The 15,657-nt window shown below is 42.3% G+C and overlaps 2 protein-coding genes across 2 annotated transcripts; both read right to left on the bottom strand.

The window, feature by feature from the left end:
- Positions 1 to 13: 13 nt before the first annotated feature.
- Positions 14 to 4,558, bottom strand: LOC102090281 (myeloid protein 1). The gene is made up of 7 exons (XM_005503460.3): positions 4,391 to 4,558; positions 3,775 to 3,907; positions 2,950 to 3,101; positions 2,247 to 2,417; positions 1,396 to 1,510; positions 693 to 844; positions 14 to 252 (listed from the first exon to the last, which is right to left on the bottom strand). Exons 1-7 carry the CDS (start codon positions 4,434 to 4,436, stop codon positions 62 to 64), a joined length of 960 nt encoding a protein of 319 aa, XP_005503517.2. The 5' UTR covers positions 4,437 to 4,558; the 3' UTR covers positions 14 to 61.
- A 5,447-nt stretch (positions 4,559 to 10,005) lies between these two features.
- On the bottom strand, positions 10,006 to 12,939 carry LECT2 (leukocyte cell derived chemotaxin 2). The gene is made up of 4 exons (XM_005503459.4): positions 12,736 to 12,939; positions 11,415 to 11,511; positions 11,132 to 11,277; positions 10,006 to 10,616 (listed from the first exon to the last, which is right to left on the bottom strand). Exons 1-4 carry the CDS (start codon positions 12,785 to 12,787, stop codon positions 10,450 to 10,452), a joined length of 462 nt encoding a protein of 153 aa, XP_005503516.1. The 5' UTR covers positions 12,788 to 12,939; the 3' UTR covers positions 10,006 to 10,449.
- Between the last annotated feature and the right edge of the window lie 2,718 nt (positions 12,940 to 15,657).

Below are 15,657 nucleotides of genomic sequence, written 5' to 3'. Positions count from 1 at the left end.
AAACCGCCAACAACTTTTGGATGCTGAGATGAATTTATTTGGAATTTACTACATTGCCATTTCACTCTCTTTGCCCTTTTCCCCTTTCGAGATTGCTAGTAGGATCTGAACGGTCACAGTTCTCAACATGAATATGAGAGGTAATCCCAGGAAATACTCTTTGCATTGGCAACATTCTCCCAAGGGTTTGCCCCTTAGAAATTCTACCATTGTATCTGATGGGATGGATGCAGAGTAGTTTTACGCAGAAGCCTGGGGAAAACAAGAGGATGGAAAACATCAGGTGACTGATGGAGCATTTGTTCTTCCATACTAACTATTTCAGAAATATTGATGTTTTCTGTCTTGTCCTTTCTGCTAAGATAGCAATAGTGGAAATACCAATAAAGTGAAGACACTGTGGTCTTAAAAAATAGAGATAGTGGTTGGAGTTGTTGGCTTGGTGGAGATGGGAAGATGGGGGCAGGGAGAAGGTGGGAATTCCAGCTTTAGTGAAGAGAAGAGCTCTAAGGCATTTTACAGAACTCAATTATTTGCATTCTCTCATAGGAGCAAAATGTTCTGTGTGTAAATGGATAGAAGATGCAATGTTCCAAAATATGTACCTTGCTTAACTGCTTGGCTAGCTACAAGATAATACATCCTACACAGCCTCAAGACAAAGAAACGTTAAATGAAAAGTAGCTGTTTACCTGATCCCCTGATCTGGACTCCATCATCAATGGCATTTCCATTGTGGAAGAATTTAATTGGTCCAGAGAGCTCGCCAGAAAAGGGGGCGTACACGGTTGCTCCATCAGAGCAGATGACATCCACACCCGTGTGCTTTCCTTTCCCGTTGCGTCTAGAACCAAATACGTAATTAGAGAAGTCTTTTGTCAGGCCTAACATTAGAGAGAGATCAGTTAGCTTGCTACAAGATCTGGAAGTGGGTTGTTTGTACTGAGACAGTGTTGACACAGTTGACTCGCTGAAGAATCTATAAAAAGGTTTTTGCTGTAGATGATGTCATGCCATTTAGGGCTGATCATCTGTTGCAGTTTTGCAAATTGGAAGAAAAAATGCTGCCTTTCTTCCAAGCCTTTAAACAGAACTGTGAAGTGACAGAAATGTTGGTTGGCAGGTACCTGTGGAAGACATCAAGTCCGTCCAGCCTTCCACTTGAGTCCAGATTGTTCCCAGCATCAGGTCAGGTCGAGCACAACTTGGTCTGAGTCATAAAAACCTCCAAGCACGGAGGTTTTTTGAACAATTTGAGCAACCTGTTCTACTGTTGCATTACCCTTGCAGTGAAAATGTTGCCTCACGTCCAGCCTAAACCTTCAAAGCTGTAATTCTTAACTGACTCTATTTCAGTGGAGCAACAACAAAACCCATGTGTTCTGCTTACAGTACCTTGGAGCTCCGTAGTATCCGCAGCCGTACCTATCACAGCCTCTTATCTCGTTTGTGGGATTCCCGGCGCACAGTGTTGCCCAGCGTGTGTCTTGTTGTGGGAACGGTGGAACAACTTGGAAATACAGAAACACAGCACAACAAAGTTAACTTTTAGGTTCTAAGTGTTTGTAACTACTAGTTTTCATTTTAGGTAGGAAAATACTGGAATTGTATCCCACACGTAGTTGGATGTCTCCTCCGCAGAATTTGTCATCCTTTAGGATTAGTGGATTGTAATGTTTGTAGATTAGTGTTATCTCATATAAGGAACATACTTTAGAAACAAAAATTCAAAATTATCGCAGTTCCTAGAGTGTGATCTGAGGGACAGGAAAAGACTCAGTTTTGTTTATTATTCTGAGCCTGGGCTGATGGGACTGGGCTCTTTTAAGTCTTCCATTACTACTGGTGTAGTATTTGTATTTGCAAAGAATCATCCTCAAGTCTGCCAGGATGCAGTACTGAAAACACAAACAGTTAGAAGGGCACAAACAGAAGAGATGGCTGATTTGGTTTACTGCTGAGACTTGATGCTGCTGTGTCATGGGGGAAGAAGAAATAGAATGTGATAAGCTGATGTATTTTCTTCCTCTAAGATGCCTGCAGTCCTGTCATGCTATGTTTATAATGCTTATTTTCTTTCTTTCAGATGTTCCTGTTGGGGAGAACCTAAAACAGAGGAGACTATTGCTATTTTATATTATTGTCCTTATTTAAAATTAATTAATAACTTCATTTTTATTCACTATACTGCTTATTCTGGGGTTGCAATTTTTTGTTGTTGGTTGTTATTGTTTGTTCATTTTTACCAGGTGTAAGTAGATGAGTAGGATCAGAGTGGTCGCAGTTCTCAACATGGATGTGAGAGATAATGCCAGGAAATACTTTTTGCATTGGCAGCATTCTCCCGAGTTGTTGCCCTCTGCGGATTTGGCCTTGGTACCGGATGGGGTGAATACAGACAAGCTTCACACAGTAGCCTGGAAGAGACAGGAGAGGATGTGAGGTCAGGAAGAACCAGCTGTGTCTATTCTTGGAGCAAGCAAGAAACCTTCCTCGCTAACTTTTTACTGGAGACTAGAATGCTGAAACAGAAATATAGTCAAGGTACCAACAATCCTGAAATCAAAATTTCTTGGATTGCTGGGGAAAAGAGTGAACTGGAAAACAGGGACAGGAAAACGTCCTCTCAGCAAAATGGAGGGCATATTTCTGATAGTTTATTTTTACTGTTCCCTTTTTTTTTTATTTATGTGGTTGTTTTCCTGCTACCTGTTTTTTCAACTCCCTTCTTCCCTCCTCTCCAAGAAAAACATAGGAAAAGGACTATATCCAGCTGGTGCTGACTTCGGATCTTTCTTAGCAGCAGCCTAGTTGTGCTTCAATGCAGGAACTAGAGAAGGTGTAAAATTAGTTAACCCTTTGCTTGAATTGAAGAGCCACAGAAACCTTACTCAAGTAAATAAAATGAATAAATAAAAGCCTCAGAACACATCTGCTGTCATGACTTGCCTGATCCCTGGATTTGGACTCCATCATCGATGGCGTTTCCATTATGAAAGAATCGAATGGGTCCGGAGAGCTGGCCGCTGAAAGGAGCGTACACCGTCGCTCCATCAGCACAGATGACATCCACACCCACGTGCTTTCCTTTGCCACTGTGCCTGAAAACAGAAATACATGATTAGAGAATTCTGTCAGGCTTAACATCATGGATAAATAGATCAGTTAAACACCACGCAATATCTGAAGATTCTCTAACAAAAGTTTTGCATCTGCAATGAAGTTGGAAAGAAATAGTGGCTTTGATCCATCTCTATTTTATCGTAAAATGTTTGTATTAGTCTGATCTTTTTAAAGGTGACTGAGATTTCACATTTCAAGTATATTTTTAATTTTCCCAAGTTCATGGACTATTTCAAGCTGTTATAGAAAAGTACTGCTGTTCTACCCCAAGATAATCTGTGCCAGTGTAAAATAGAATCTTATGTTTGGAATTTTCTCATTTAGAAATTCAGAATGATGACGATGGACATTTCTTGTAGTGCCTGAGGAGATGAGGTGACAGAAAAACTCAGGAAAGGCAGGCGTCATTCTACATGTAAACCCATTCTTCAGGGAAATATAACCTGTTTTGTTATGAGGGTGTCTACTTAAAGATGACAATGCTGGCAGACATTTGGCTTGGGTAAACTAATCTACTTCCTCTAAGCTCTTGCCGAATGTTAGTTAAATATCTGGTATATAGGCAGCTTCTGTTTAAACTCTGCTCTTTCTCCCGTCTGACGATTTCATGTAGGAAGGCAAGAGCGAACCCTGTTGCTCCTGCTGCGTTACCTGTCGGCACCGAACTGGCCACAGCCGTATCTGTCGCAGCCCCGGATTTTGTTGGTGGGATTCCCGCTGCAGATCTGCGCCCAGTGTCTGTGTTGTTGTTGGGGTGGGTGTGCGTCCAACTGCTTGGCAAAAACTTTACGTGCAAAAGAGGAAAGTGGGGAAAATTCAACTGTGTTCTTAGTACAGTACAACAGAAAGCGTAAATGTGCAAAATAGTGTTTAAAGTGAAGGACTTGAGCTCCTGGGAGTTCATAATTTCAGAAACTGCAGGTAAAAGGACATTGTACACCCTACTATATAGATTTGATCAATTTTTCTTGAGGTCTTAGTTTTAAGGTACATACACTGAACAAAGCTATAGATTAATATTTTCAATATTTATGAAATAAGTCAAATTACTTTCACTTCATGAAATGTCTAAACATATAATTATGTGACTATAAATGCACCATCTAATTCCGTATTTTATAATACTCATAACTGTGCCTATTACCAATTCTTCATCAAACTAGACTGAAAAAACACTCAGCGTTATTTATGTTGGAGAAATGTCAATAATTCATTAGTGTCTGCCTAAAACCAGTGAAGACCAACTGCAATATTGATTTCAACTCACCAGTGGACACCAAGCTGACCAGAGCCACCAGGTTGAGCGCTGACATCTTGTGGCTGTTTCACCGGTGTTCTTTGATCAAATCAAATCAAAGACGTTGAGCAGTAGCTGCCTGGGGTATTTATGTGTTTTTGAAAGCCCGAGTCTGTTGTCTTGGCCAATCAGTCTGGAGTAAAGTATTACAGCTCCAGGGAGATTATGTTGCCATATTAGGCACTGAGGATGTCTACAAACAGTTGTTAGAGCTGGTTGGGAAAGACGGATATAATTGCTCTCTTAGCACACAGTAACAGATGGAAATGAACAATCCCACATTTCAGGAAGCCCTGGTGGAATGGTTTCTTAACACCTTTTCTTCCCCCTCCTGCAGCAAGGCCATGCTTAGGCCAGAAATGGTAGGAACAAAGAATATGGTCCAGAGGATTGAGCTGGAGGGAAAAGATGAGCAAAACTCCACCAGTGGATGTGACCAGTGTGTCCTTCACTGCTGGTTCCATTACTGCCTTCCTGGTGTATGTGCCCATTAGAGCTTTCTAACCGAGTGACAGAGAACACATGCAGTTGTAATAATTGTTCACTTAGGCTAAGAAATACAGATTCTTTTGCATGGAAGCTTGTCTTTTTTTTCCTGTTCAGCTGAAATTATCAGCTAGCCTGCACTCAAATTCATGAAGTCTTTTCACTGAAACCCTAGTTTTTTGACAATTAAATTCTTACTAAAACATCTTCAAGTTCTGAAACAGTTGCAAACCAAATTGCATGGCATAACTGACATGGAGTTAAAAAGTCCTAGGTTTTAAAATGTTTCATTTAGTATTCGCTTGATTTCAGGTGTTGTACTAAGCAGGCTCCTTAGTGTCTCTTAATCCTTCAGTTTGATTTTTCTGCACTACTTACAGAAAAGCATTAGATTTTCTTTACAGACATGTCTTAATTAGTATGAAATTTAAATGAGTCATGATGCTTTCACATGAACTATCTGATACTGCACGTTACAGAAACCTCTGATATCCTGCACGTTTTATTCAGAGGAGAAACAGATGTTTCTCTGCCTCACTTCTAGTTTGCAAAGAGCATCTAAACAAATATATTGCCCTCCCTGGGGTTATTACAAGTGACTTTGGTGATTTTTACCCATTCTGCCAGAAGGAACTGCTGTTTTTCACACTTGTAGCCACCAAACAAATATTTATATAAATGTTATGTCCCCTCAGTCTAGATTTGATGGGGCTTTTGGTTGTACTTTGCTCAATATAATGTAGTCCAGGCTTACAAATGATACAAGGTGCTGGTAAGAGCTCTCAGTGGGTGTTCAGGACTTAGGGATGCTGAAATAAGGGTATGTGGGTTTGTGTGACCATTGCCAGGAACAGCCTTTGTTGTTACAAGCTCGGACACCCTGTGTAATATTCTTTCCAGACATTTTCACCTTCACAAACCCTCTCGGCTTTCTTTCACAGAGAGAATCAGCAAGAGAGGTGGTATGGGGGGCATCTTTCAGTGAAGATTTCATGGAACAGAGGTAGTAAAGCATTTCCAAGCTTGGCTGGCTTGATACTAGCTCTTTTAAGTGTTGTTGTTTTGTTTTGTTTTGTTTTGTTTGCTTGTTTGGTGGGTGTTTGTTTGCTTTCCTACTGGAAATAAAGCCATTTAAAAATAGGGACTTTATTTGGGTGGTGCCCCACCATTCCCAGTTGAGGGGTCTCTTGTGGGGTTTCTGCAATTATCTCTCTCAACGAAATTTAACTTCTGATTGATTCCTGGCTGCCAGTTCACACTAGTAGTTTTAAACATCTCATTTATATAGATTTTAACTGAGGCAGACCTGCCTTGAAAAGCTAATGATTTTTATAGGCTTTTGTGAGCTCACATGCTCCTAATTTTACCAAGGAAGGAACTGCAGCACCTCAATTGACTCTACAAGGCCTTGCGAAGCAAAGGCTGGGTGTATAGCCAGCCAAGCTGATGGGCACGAGGAGAGGTGTGCAACTGTGTTACAGGTGCACAGACACTGAAGAAGCTTTTCTCCCAGTTCTGTTTTGCAGTCTGGTACTTTGTAAATAAGACACTGGTTCTTTGTGTGTTTTTTTTCCTTTTTTTTTTCCCCTGTCTGATTTGTGTTACAGAGCTGACTCCAAACTGCTCATAGATGTGTCTAATTTTTTTATATTTTTCTCCATGTATTTTGCTCTGGTCTTGCTGAAATACGTCAAAATGTCATTTGTTACGATAACGTATCTAACGCACTTCTTGTAAAGTGTTCTTAATAGAGCAGTTTTCAAGCATATGATACTGCAGTTCACATTTCTCAGTGCGTTCCTTGTCTTTCCTGGGTGAGCTGGAGGCGACAGAGCTCTCACCTTGGGTGTGAGGAAGCTCTGACCCGAACTTGCTGGGATCCTGTGTTGGGCAACGGAGATGCCAATGTAACAGTCGGTAGGTGCAGTTGTGAAAGACCCGAATTGGCTGTTTGACACACACTAACAGAAGGATATGGAACAACTGGCCGGCGTTGCACAGCCCTGGGAGCTGGAGTTGCACCATTTCCTTCACTATGGCGGGGAGTGGGCACAGAGATGGAGAGGAGCCAGCCCAAAGCACTGCGAGGAGCGTACTGACTTGGTAAATGCTGGTGACTTTCTCTTGAATGAATGGTGCGAGTTCCCCGGTTTGCCCCTTTTATATCAGTAGTATCTTCCCTGGCTGTGTCAGTCCCTGTGAGGTATTCTTAGGGACTGAGCAAGAGTGCAGCAGGCAAATGTGAGTGTTTGGGCTGATATCAAGAGGCAGGGAATGAGTTAGGACTGATGCCGTCCAAGAGAAATCCTTACTTTGCTATTCAGCCTCTCCAAAGACACTGACACAGCTGAATAGATTCTGTCATGTTTCAGGAGGGTCCACTGCCAGTCACCAGGACTTTTGGATAGATGGTACCTGCCATGCATGTGGCCATAAACCTTGCAAATGTTAGACTAGTCCCTCAACATGTTGAGTGACAATGTAATTAATGAGAAAAGTCAGATGGTAAAATTAGGGAATAAGATTTTCAGAGTTAAAAAAAATAGAAAACTGTGAGACACACCTGGGCAATGGTAGTGGACCTTTTGAGCAGAAACATCAGCAAAAGCCAAGGCCAAACCCTGCGGCAGAGCGAATCCCACCCCCAGCCAAGACCTGTGCTTTCCTTCCAGCTGTGCTGCCACCCCCCTCTGGTTGCCCCTCAGCAAGGGCTGGTTTCTCCTTCATTTTCTTTACACATATTTCTGCTCGATAGGATTCGGCCAACATCCAAATACTGATGATTTGATCCACAAAGTCCTTCCTCTTTGCAGCCTCTGTGGGGCTGCAGCCCCAGCAAATTGGATAAATGAGAGCTGCACATCTCATTTCTTGCTAATGTTGCAGTATTGTAACTGTAGTTTTGCCAGGCTTCTTAGGAGGCAATTGAGAAGGTAAATCCTCTTCCTGTAACAGATACATCTTGCAGAACAGTTGGCTTTGTCCTTCTCAACTGGCCCGGTGTGTTCAGTGTGGGAGCAAGTCGACGCTGAGCTGCGGACAATATGTTACTAAAGAACCTTAAAAACCATTTCTTTGAAAAATGCATAACATTCTTTGTGCTAATCATTATAAAACAAAATATGTTTTAAAAATTAACTGTAGAAGAATTTACTTGTGCAATTAGCAGCGCAGACTTTCATGGGGAAAATCAATCCAGCACAATGTAAAACAAATTCCACTCACTGTTTATTTAGGCCTCTGACCATTGGCAAGGCTGAGATAAGAGAATTTCGCCTCAATGATTAACTGAGCTTTGTGTACACAGCTTATTGTAGTATCCCTGGAAAATCAGCAGGTTGCGCCAGCTGATCAGCCAAAATCTTCTGACTGAAGTCTCCATCTGCATTTATTAACATCCTTACTAAGCCTGACTTAGACAGGTTTTAATAAGGAGGATTGAGCAACGCAAAATCCTTTTGCAACTTACATCCTATCTCATGGGTTGGACAAAGCTCAGGCTGAATCCTCCAAAAGTCCTTTAATGTTTGGGGAAATAGCAGGATACAGTGTAGTTTGGGTTGCAACTTTAGGCAGTTACTCTTGGACTGTGTGATACAAAGTTATAAAATAAAAGGGACTGCAAGTAAAAGGATCCCTGCAGAACCAGTGCAAAAACAAGGCAATTCTGCATGGCCTGAGTTTCCAACTCTTTCCTGGAAAGTCTACTTGCCCCTGTTACTTCACCCTTGCCCCTCACCTCGAATATTCTAGAACAGTATATTTTACCAGCCCTTTACTGGTTTCCCAGAAACAGCTACGTGTTGTACTTTCCCTTCCTCTACAGCCAGTTATTTTTTTACTAGTCTGAAAAGATAAAGCTGGATTTACTTATACCCTTTGCCCCAACTGCTCTGTAACCTAAAAGAGAAAGTGGTATTTACTTTTTCTTTGCTGCTGCTGGCTGATGGCCCCAGCTAAAAGTGTAAGATTTAACATTTGCCCTGTGCCACTCTCAGGCGCCTGCAGGAGCATCCTGCATCTCTGTGACAAAGCGCTGCTGGAAAAACAAATCAGAGCTCCCTTGAAAAGCTTTGTGAACCCAGACTCTGGGGACATACAAAGAAAGTGCTGTTGTCATTAACATGCAAGTGAAGCTGTTACTCGTGGAGGAGCAAAACCGGTGTGTGTGTTGGCTGGAGGCTCAGAATCCTGCTCAGTCTTTCATTAGGATTCATGTGGAGAAGTGGGGGGTTTGATTGGGACCTTCCCTTTTCAAAGGTGAGAAGCTGATAACCAGGTTAGGACCTGGGATTTTAACCAAGCAGGAAACTTAGGTGGGCGTCTTTCTTTTCTGCAGGCAACCAGCTTCATGACAATTTAAAAAATTGATCCAAACAGGAGAACACTGGGGACTTTTTCTGAAATGTTTCTCCTTTCAGTAAAAGGAAAAGGTTATATTTTCACAGCAAACTCAATTGTATTGATTTACCTTCAAAGTCTGGTTGCTGTCTGCCCCTGCAGCTTTGGGCTGTATGTTTATAAGGATGTGTTGATTTTTCATCCACAGCAAAATTCAAGTGATTCCAGGGGCAAGTGAATAGGACGCAGCAGGTTAAGCACTTTTCACTGGTGTATCAAATATTCTTCCGTAATTTCTTAGAAGAAATCAATCTGCTGTCAGGACATACACAGCTCCCACTGAAGCAGCCTCTCTACTTATCCAAGGCTGCAGTTGCATTAGTAAATATGTGAGCCTGCAGCACTTGTAGAGCACTTTAGCCCTTGAGACTCCCAGTAGCATGTTTGTAGCCTTGGCCTGAAAAGCCCTGTTCTATTAACAAGAGCTTGTTATCCCAGAAAAATCTTCAGCTGATTTGCTAATGGAAAGAAATGCCTCATTTGGACAAAATGAAACCTGCGTGTGCCCAGGTAATCCTGAAGCAGGAGTCTGGGGAAAAGGAATAAGTTACTTCATTAACGTTATTTTATGTTTTTGGTCATGGGCCCCAGGAAAGATTTGAGTTTCAGCTTATACAGGTATTTTTTTCTCCCTAGCTGCACTAAAAAAGCAGAACCCAACCCAAACTGTGTGACAGCACCAAAGGAATTCAAAGCGATTTGTAGTGAAGCAGCTCTTTAATAATATGATTTTCCATATGCAAGCACAAGTAAAGTTTCTGACTTATTGAAGAAATCTTCATTTTTGGCTGCAAAGGGAGCAGAGAAGTCCAAGGCGAGTGAGCTGCAGCACAGCTCAGTGCATCGAGGATCCACCACCCCCCCGCCGCTCATCCCTTCCCCGCCACTTCAGCCTTCATCTATGAGTGCAGTGATATGCAGGATGTGATAACAGCTTTAAAACACCTCTTACACCTTACTCTGAATCTGTTCATGGTCAGATAACTGCCAGAATTTTGCTCATGGGTACTTTTTAGGTAGAAAAAAAACTATCTGAGGCTCAATGGCTTCTGCTTTACTAGAGTGATGACTTAGACCCAAGTAATTTAATGAATACGCAAGCTGGGGGCTGAAGGCTTTGCCCTTGATGTGCAGCCACCTGTTTACAGGTTGGGAGTAGGATCTGTTAAGTCACAGTTCTGGATGTGGACATGGGACGTAATTCCTCGGTAGACCCTTTGCATGGGCAGCAGGACGCCGATTTTCTCTCCCTTCTTGATGGGGCCACTGTACTTGACTGGTTTGATGTAAAACATCTTAATGCAGAATCCTGGTAACAGGGGAGAGAGAAGAGGGGGAAACCGTTTCTCTTGTGAAATGGTTTAAAAGCCTGGCAAAGTCATAATGTTCAGTAGCAAAATACAAGTTACGATAAAATGTGAGAGATCCATCAGCAGAAAAAGTTACAAAAAATGCTGTGATGCCCCCATAGCATCAAGAAAAGAGAATAGGAAAATCAATAAATTAACATGAGGAGGGTGGGAAAGGGGATTAAGGTGGATAAAACTGCATGGGTAAGTCAGAGGCTGTTCCCTTAATTATCCAAAGACTGCAAAGGAACCAGCTTCATCCTTAGACTTTTTTAATAGAGGTGAAATGCTGTAATCCTTTCAATCCACTTCCCTGCATTAACAGAACCTGGATTTCAAAGTTACAGTTTTCACACAGATTCACATGTGAGCACACTGCAGTTCAGGTTGGGTTCATGATTTTTAAAGCTCTATAAACGAATCAGCATGTTTCACAATCATGCCTTGCAAGATGCATGTTTTTCAGTTCTGGTACCTGATCCCGACAGCTGGACTCCGTTGTCAATGGCGTTGCCATTTCCGTAGGGCCTGACCTGCCTGTCAATGGTCCCCGTGAAGGGTGCGAACACCACAGCGCCGTCCTCGCACACCACGTCCACCCCCTTGTGCTTCCTCCCTCCTCTGAAGAAGAGCAAGGTGGGTTAGCCCACAGCAGCACCTTGCCAGCTAGAAACCCTCCTCTTCTCCAATTTTTCACATTTTATTCTATTTTAAGAACATTTCAAGCCCAGCCATCTCCCATCACCCCAGCCCAGGACCTGGGGTCGTTGTATCTACCGCAGCCCTGGGAGTCGCAGCCTCTGATTTTGTTTGCAGGTTGGCCTGAGCAGATTTTTGCCCATTGTGCTGCAGTAGCTAGAAAAGAAGAAAAGATCAGAAGATGAAACCCACGAACTAGAAAGGGAATTTCCCAGCCAGTGTTGTTTAATCAATAGCAAGAGCCTTTTGGACTTTGCTGTAACCATGGATCAGGCTTCAGGGAACTAGAAAGTTGTTCATTTTTTAATGCAATTTTAGGAATGCAATGAAACAGCAATCTTTTTTTTTTCTTTTATGCTTTGTCCAATGATGTTTGAGGGTACTTCAAGCAGTGACTTCAAAGCAAAAATGCAGAACAAATATATCTAGAGGGACACCATGGAGGGACCCCCTCCTCTCCCATTGCCCCAGGGCAGACGTGGGGCTGGAGCTATGGGATGTCTCTGCCTGGAAGGTGACCTGAGACACCCAGGATCTTGGAATACTGAACTGAAACTGTGAAAAACAGGGCTGAGAGCCACTAAGGTCATTCTTATGCCTTAATGTGGGATCCAGTCGAAAATAAAAGCTGTCATCTACCTTTTACTAACAGTATTTTCTATCTCCCTGTATTTCTATATTACTCTTTCAAAGTGGCAACCAGCAGGGTAATATCCTCATATTTTTTGTTCCAGACTCCACAGTCAAGCCCATGCTGATCCTACAGCCCTGGAGGTGTCTGAGAGAGGGAAGACATTTACAGGGGAGAAGGGGGAAGAGGCAACCCCTGACTTGGTACTTTCTGCAAACCTCTTATAGCCCCACTCCCCCATCCCTGTTGGGCTCTGGGAACATACGCAAACAGGGGAAATGATGTGCTGGCACTGAAGGTCTGGTGCTAAAAGGATGCAGGAAACCCCTAATGCCTTCCTCAAGCAAAACAACTCTTTGTTCTAGGTAGCCTTCCTTTCTTTTAGTGAAATACGTATTCTTTGTGGAATCAAAGGTGATGACATTAAACACAGAAACATCTCTGACAACCCTTTCTGCTCAGCGGGCTGATCTTTAAGTAAAAGGCTTTTAAGAAAACACACATGCTGTTAGTAATCAATATGACTCAGCTTATTCTCTTTTAGTCAATCAACATTATTACTGCAAGAAAATTTACCACAACCCTTTATCATGTCTAAAACATATATTTCCATGGAGGTTTCTATGCAATGTGAGAGGGGTTATTTTCAAAAGCATGAAATGGCAGAGAACAAATCAGAAGAAAGGAAGAAAGAAAGGAAGAAAGAAAGAAAGTTATGAATGAAGTTTAGAAGAACGCAGCTAACTCACCACTGGAGATGGCAATCAGGAGGATGACTGCTGTGACTCTATGCATTTTCATGTGTCTTGAGAGCTCTGATTTCAAAGTGAAAGGTCTAAAATATTTTGCTTTCTATTTATACACCCCAACAGAGGCTGTATCCAATTTTTTCCAGCCAATCAGAAAGTCTATGTGGCCACAATTCTTTTGCTTGCAGATTCAGGCCAACAGTAAGACCTGACGGCAGCTCTCAAGGTCTACAACCAGCCTGGCTATTTGGTAGTGTGGAGGTTCCAACCTATTTAGCAATAGCAGCTATGTGGTTTTGTTTGCTTTTGTTTACAATGAAACCATTAATATTAAACTCAAATGTTAAGGATAATTTGTAACTGTTCCTGCCTGTTGCACAATCCTGAAGTTTATCAGGATAATGCAGGTGGAAAAGGTGAAAAGAGTTCAAATTAACTTAAAAAAATACCTGGGCAGATGGATATGTTGCCCTCTAACCATGGCTGTTGCTTTACGGAAAGAAGTTCCGCTGGGTGAACACAGCTCTGTGCCATGCTGGAAAAATCTGATTAGGTGTCCTGTAAAATGAGAGCTTTGTACCCCATTTTTATTAGCCAGCTTCATTAATGCATCCCAGATATTGCCATGTTGCTGATGCTGAAACTTCAGCTTTAACAGTGGGAGAGACACGTGTTTACAGTCTTCACTGTGCCTGAGCAGAAAATCTTAGAAACCCTACAATATTGTGGCTGAGCAAAATTACAGGAAATTGAAGAAGAACACTGGAGCATGAACAAGGCCACCTTGAGTGTTATTTCTGGGAAGGGAGGGAATGCAATGCCCTAGTTCACAGCCAGGAGCTGGAAACTGGTCTTTGGCCACCCGGTCTGCGCCAGAGAGCCACTGACTGTTTTGTTTCTCTGTGCAATCAAAAACTGAGAGCCCAGGTTAGATGCAGCTTCATGTCGGGGCTCTCAGCCAGGATGCTGTGCCCTCACTCTCTCTTTTTTTTTGTGGCACTGGGTGGGTGAAGACCGGCCTTACATTCCAGAACAGCACCAAGAGCCGTTTTGCCACACAGAATTCAAACCCTATCTTAGTTGTAACAGGGAAGGTTCAGATTGGATATTAGGAAAAAGATTCTTCACTGAAAGGGTTGTCAGGCACTGGAACAGGCTGCCCAAAGGAAGTGGTAGACTCACCATCCCTGGAGGGGTATAAAGATGCAGAGATGAGGATCTTCGGGACACGGTTAGTGCTAGAGTTAAGTTATGGTTGGACTCGATGACCTTGACGGTCTCATCCAACCAATATGATTCTATGATTCTATGATTATCTGAAGATGGAAACATCACATCAGCTGCTGGTGGATGCCACTGAACAGAAGTTGTACTTCATGGGGAAAGAAAGTGATCCCACCAGGATGACTTCAAGACACATGTGCTACTCTGTTTTGCTCTTCTCCCAGTGAAATGTCATCCAACTATGTCATTTATGTCTGTCACGCAGTGACAGGGTAGCAGCTTGGACAAAACCACCACCTGAAGCCTGATTGGAGTGGGCTTCAGAGCCTGATGGAGATCATGGGAGATGTTTCAGCTCCAGACAACCCACTGCAAATGAGCAAGGCGAGGTGGAGAGACGTGCCAGTCCTGCTGCTCAAGGGGTTTTAAATCCATTGCCACCTTCACACACCCCACACTCCCATTCGAATCCCTGTATGATTGTTTTTCTCCAGAAGAAACACTCCTGATTTAGTGTTTTCCTTGATCATCAGATGTTACATGTAGAAAGGGGAAAAAGTCTTTTTGACAGTAACATTTTGAAACAATATGTTTAGACAGAGTAGGTAGGAAAAAAATATGACAATACCTAGCTCTCTGTGCAAAGCTTCTCATGCCCAGGGCTCAGCTAAACTAATCCAGATGAAATTGCACTATCTTAAATTAATTTTCTTAATTACTAATTTTGTTAGAAACTTACCAATTGAGACTGAAGAGGAGAAAAGAATGAAGTAATTCTATGCATTTCCTCAGAAAATGAGCTTTTTTTCCTAATTCTGTTACTAATAAATATCCTGAAGGCCAGATACTTTCTTGGTTTCAAGTTGCACATTCAGTTTAGTGAGGCAGAAGTGAAGGTACCATGGTGAGATGCAGCAGGAAAACCTACCAGCTTCAAGGACATTCTCCAAACACAACAATAAGGTCTCCTGGCTACCAGCTCATGCCACCTCTGATATTTCCCTGACTCACCAGAGTAACTTCTGCTCATGGCCAAAACTAGTGGTGTCACCAATACACTCAGCCATGTAGACTGTAGAAAACGTGCACCCAATTTTGCATCACACTGGGAAATTTGGGTTAAAAGCTTCTCGGAAATCTGGATTCCCAGGTTGGATATTGGTTTCTCCAAGGTGTTTTAATGAAGTTCTACTCAGGTCTGCAAGGCTTGACTCCCCACACTCCTCTGTGTCATTTTTTGGCTTTGTTTTGATTTTGTTAACTGAGTTGGAATTTTTTTTACAGAGCTAATTGAGTGAATTAAACATGGTGAAGACCAAATTATTTGCTGACATTTTACATGATGCCTTGAGATAAAGATCAGTGAGGTAAAGAGTGATTAATGTAGATTTTGTGTGAACTGTGCAAGAGCAGCCAATGCTTCGCTTGTCTTCTCTGCACCCACCAGCTGCGTTTCATGGGGGTTACAGCCCCATTCTGCATCTGAACAACACTCCAAGCACTGCAGCAGTGCACGTAAACCACCTGTTTCTTCACATTTTGCTTGTTGTGAACTCTAGACAAAGTTTTTTTTAATTTGCAGAAAAAAACAGTCACAGAAAGCTGGCAGCAATTGGCAGTTACTTAATTTTGCATTGATGGCAGGTGTGTGAGTTAAAATAAAGAGATAAAGCAGGACAGGATAAGCACAACCAATGG

Source organism: Columba livia, chromosome 14 (assembly GCF_036013475.1).
Source record: "Columba livia isolate bColLiv1 breed racing homer chromosome 14, bColLiv1.pat.W.v2, whole genome shotgun sequence".
Classification (NCBI taxonomy): Eukaryota; Metazoa; Chordata; class Aves; order Columbiformes; family Columbidae; genus Columba; species Columba livia.
This window is presented reverse-complemented; position numbering and strand designations above follow the sequence as displayed.

Coding starts and splice junctions, on each gene's coding strand:
- LOC102090281 (XM_005503460.3), bottom strand. CDS start 4,436: ATGTCAGCGCTCAACCTGGTGGCTCTGGTCAGCTTGGTGTCCACTG. Junction 2,418..2,949: donor AGTCCAAATCCAGGGATCAG/GCAAGTCATGAC, acceptor TGTCTCTTCCAG/GCTACTGTGTGAAGCTTGTC. Junction 253..692: donor AGTCCAGATCAGGGGATCAG/GTAAACAGCTAC, acceptor TGTTTTCCCCAG/GCTTCTGCGTAAAACTACTC.
- LECT2 (XM_005503459.4), bottom strand. CDS start 12,787: ATGAAAATGCATAGAGTCACAGCAGTCATCCTCCTGATTGCCATCTCC. Junction 11,512..12,735: donor CCTGATTGCCATCTCCAGTG/GTGAGTTAGCTG, acceptor CTTCTTTTCTAG/CTACTGCAGCACAATGGGCA. Junction 10,617..11,131: donor AGTCCAGCTGTCGGGATCAG/GTACCAGAACTG, acceptor CCCTGTTACCAG/GATTCTGCATTAAGATGTTT.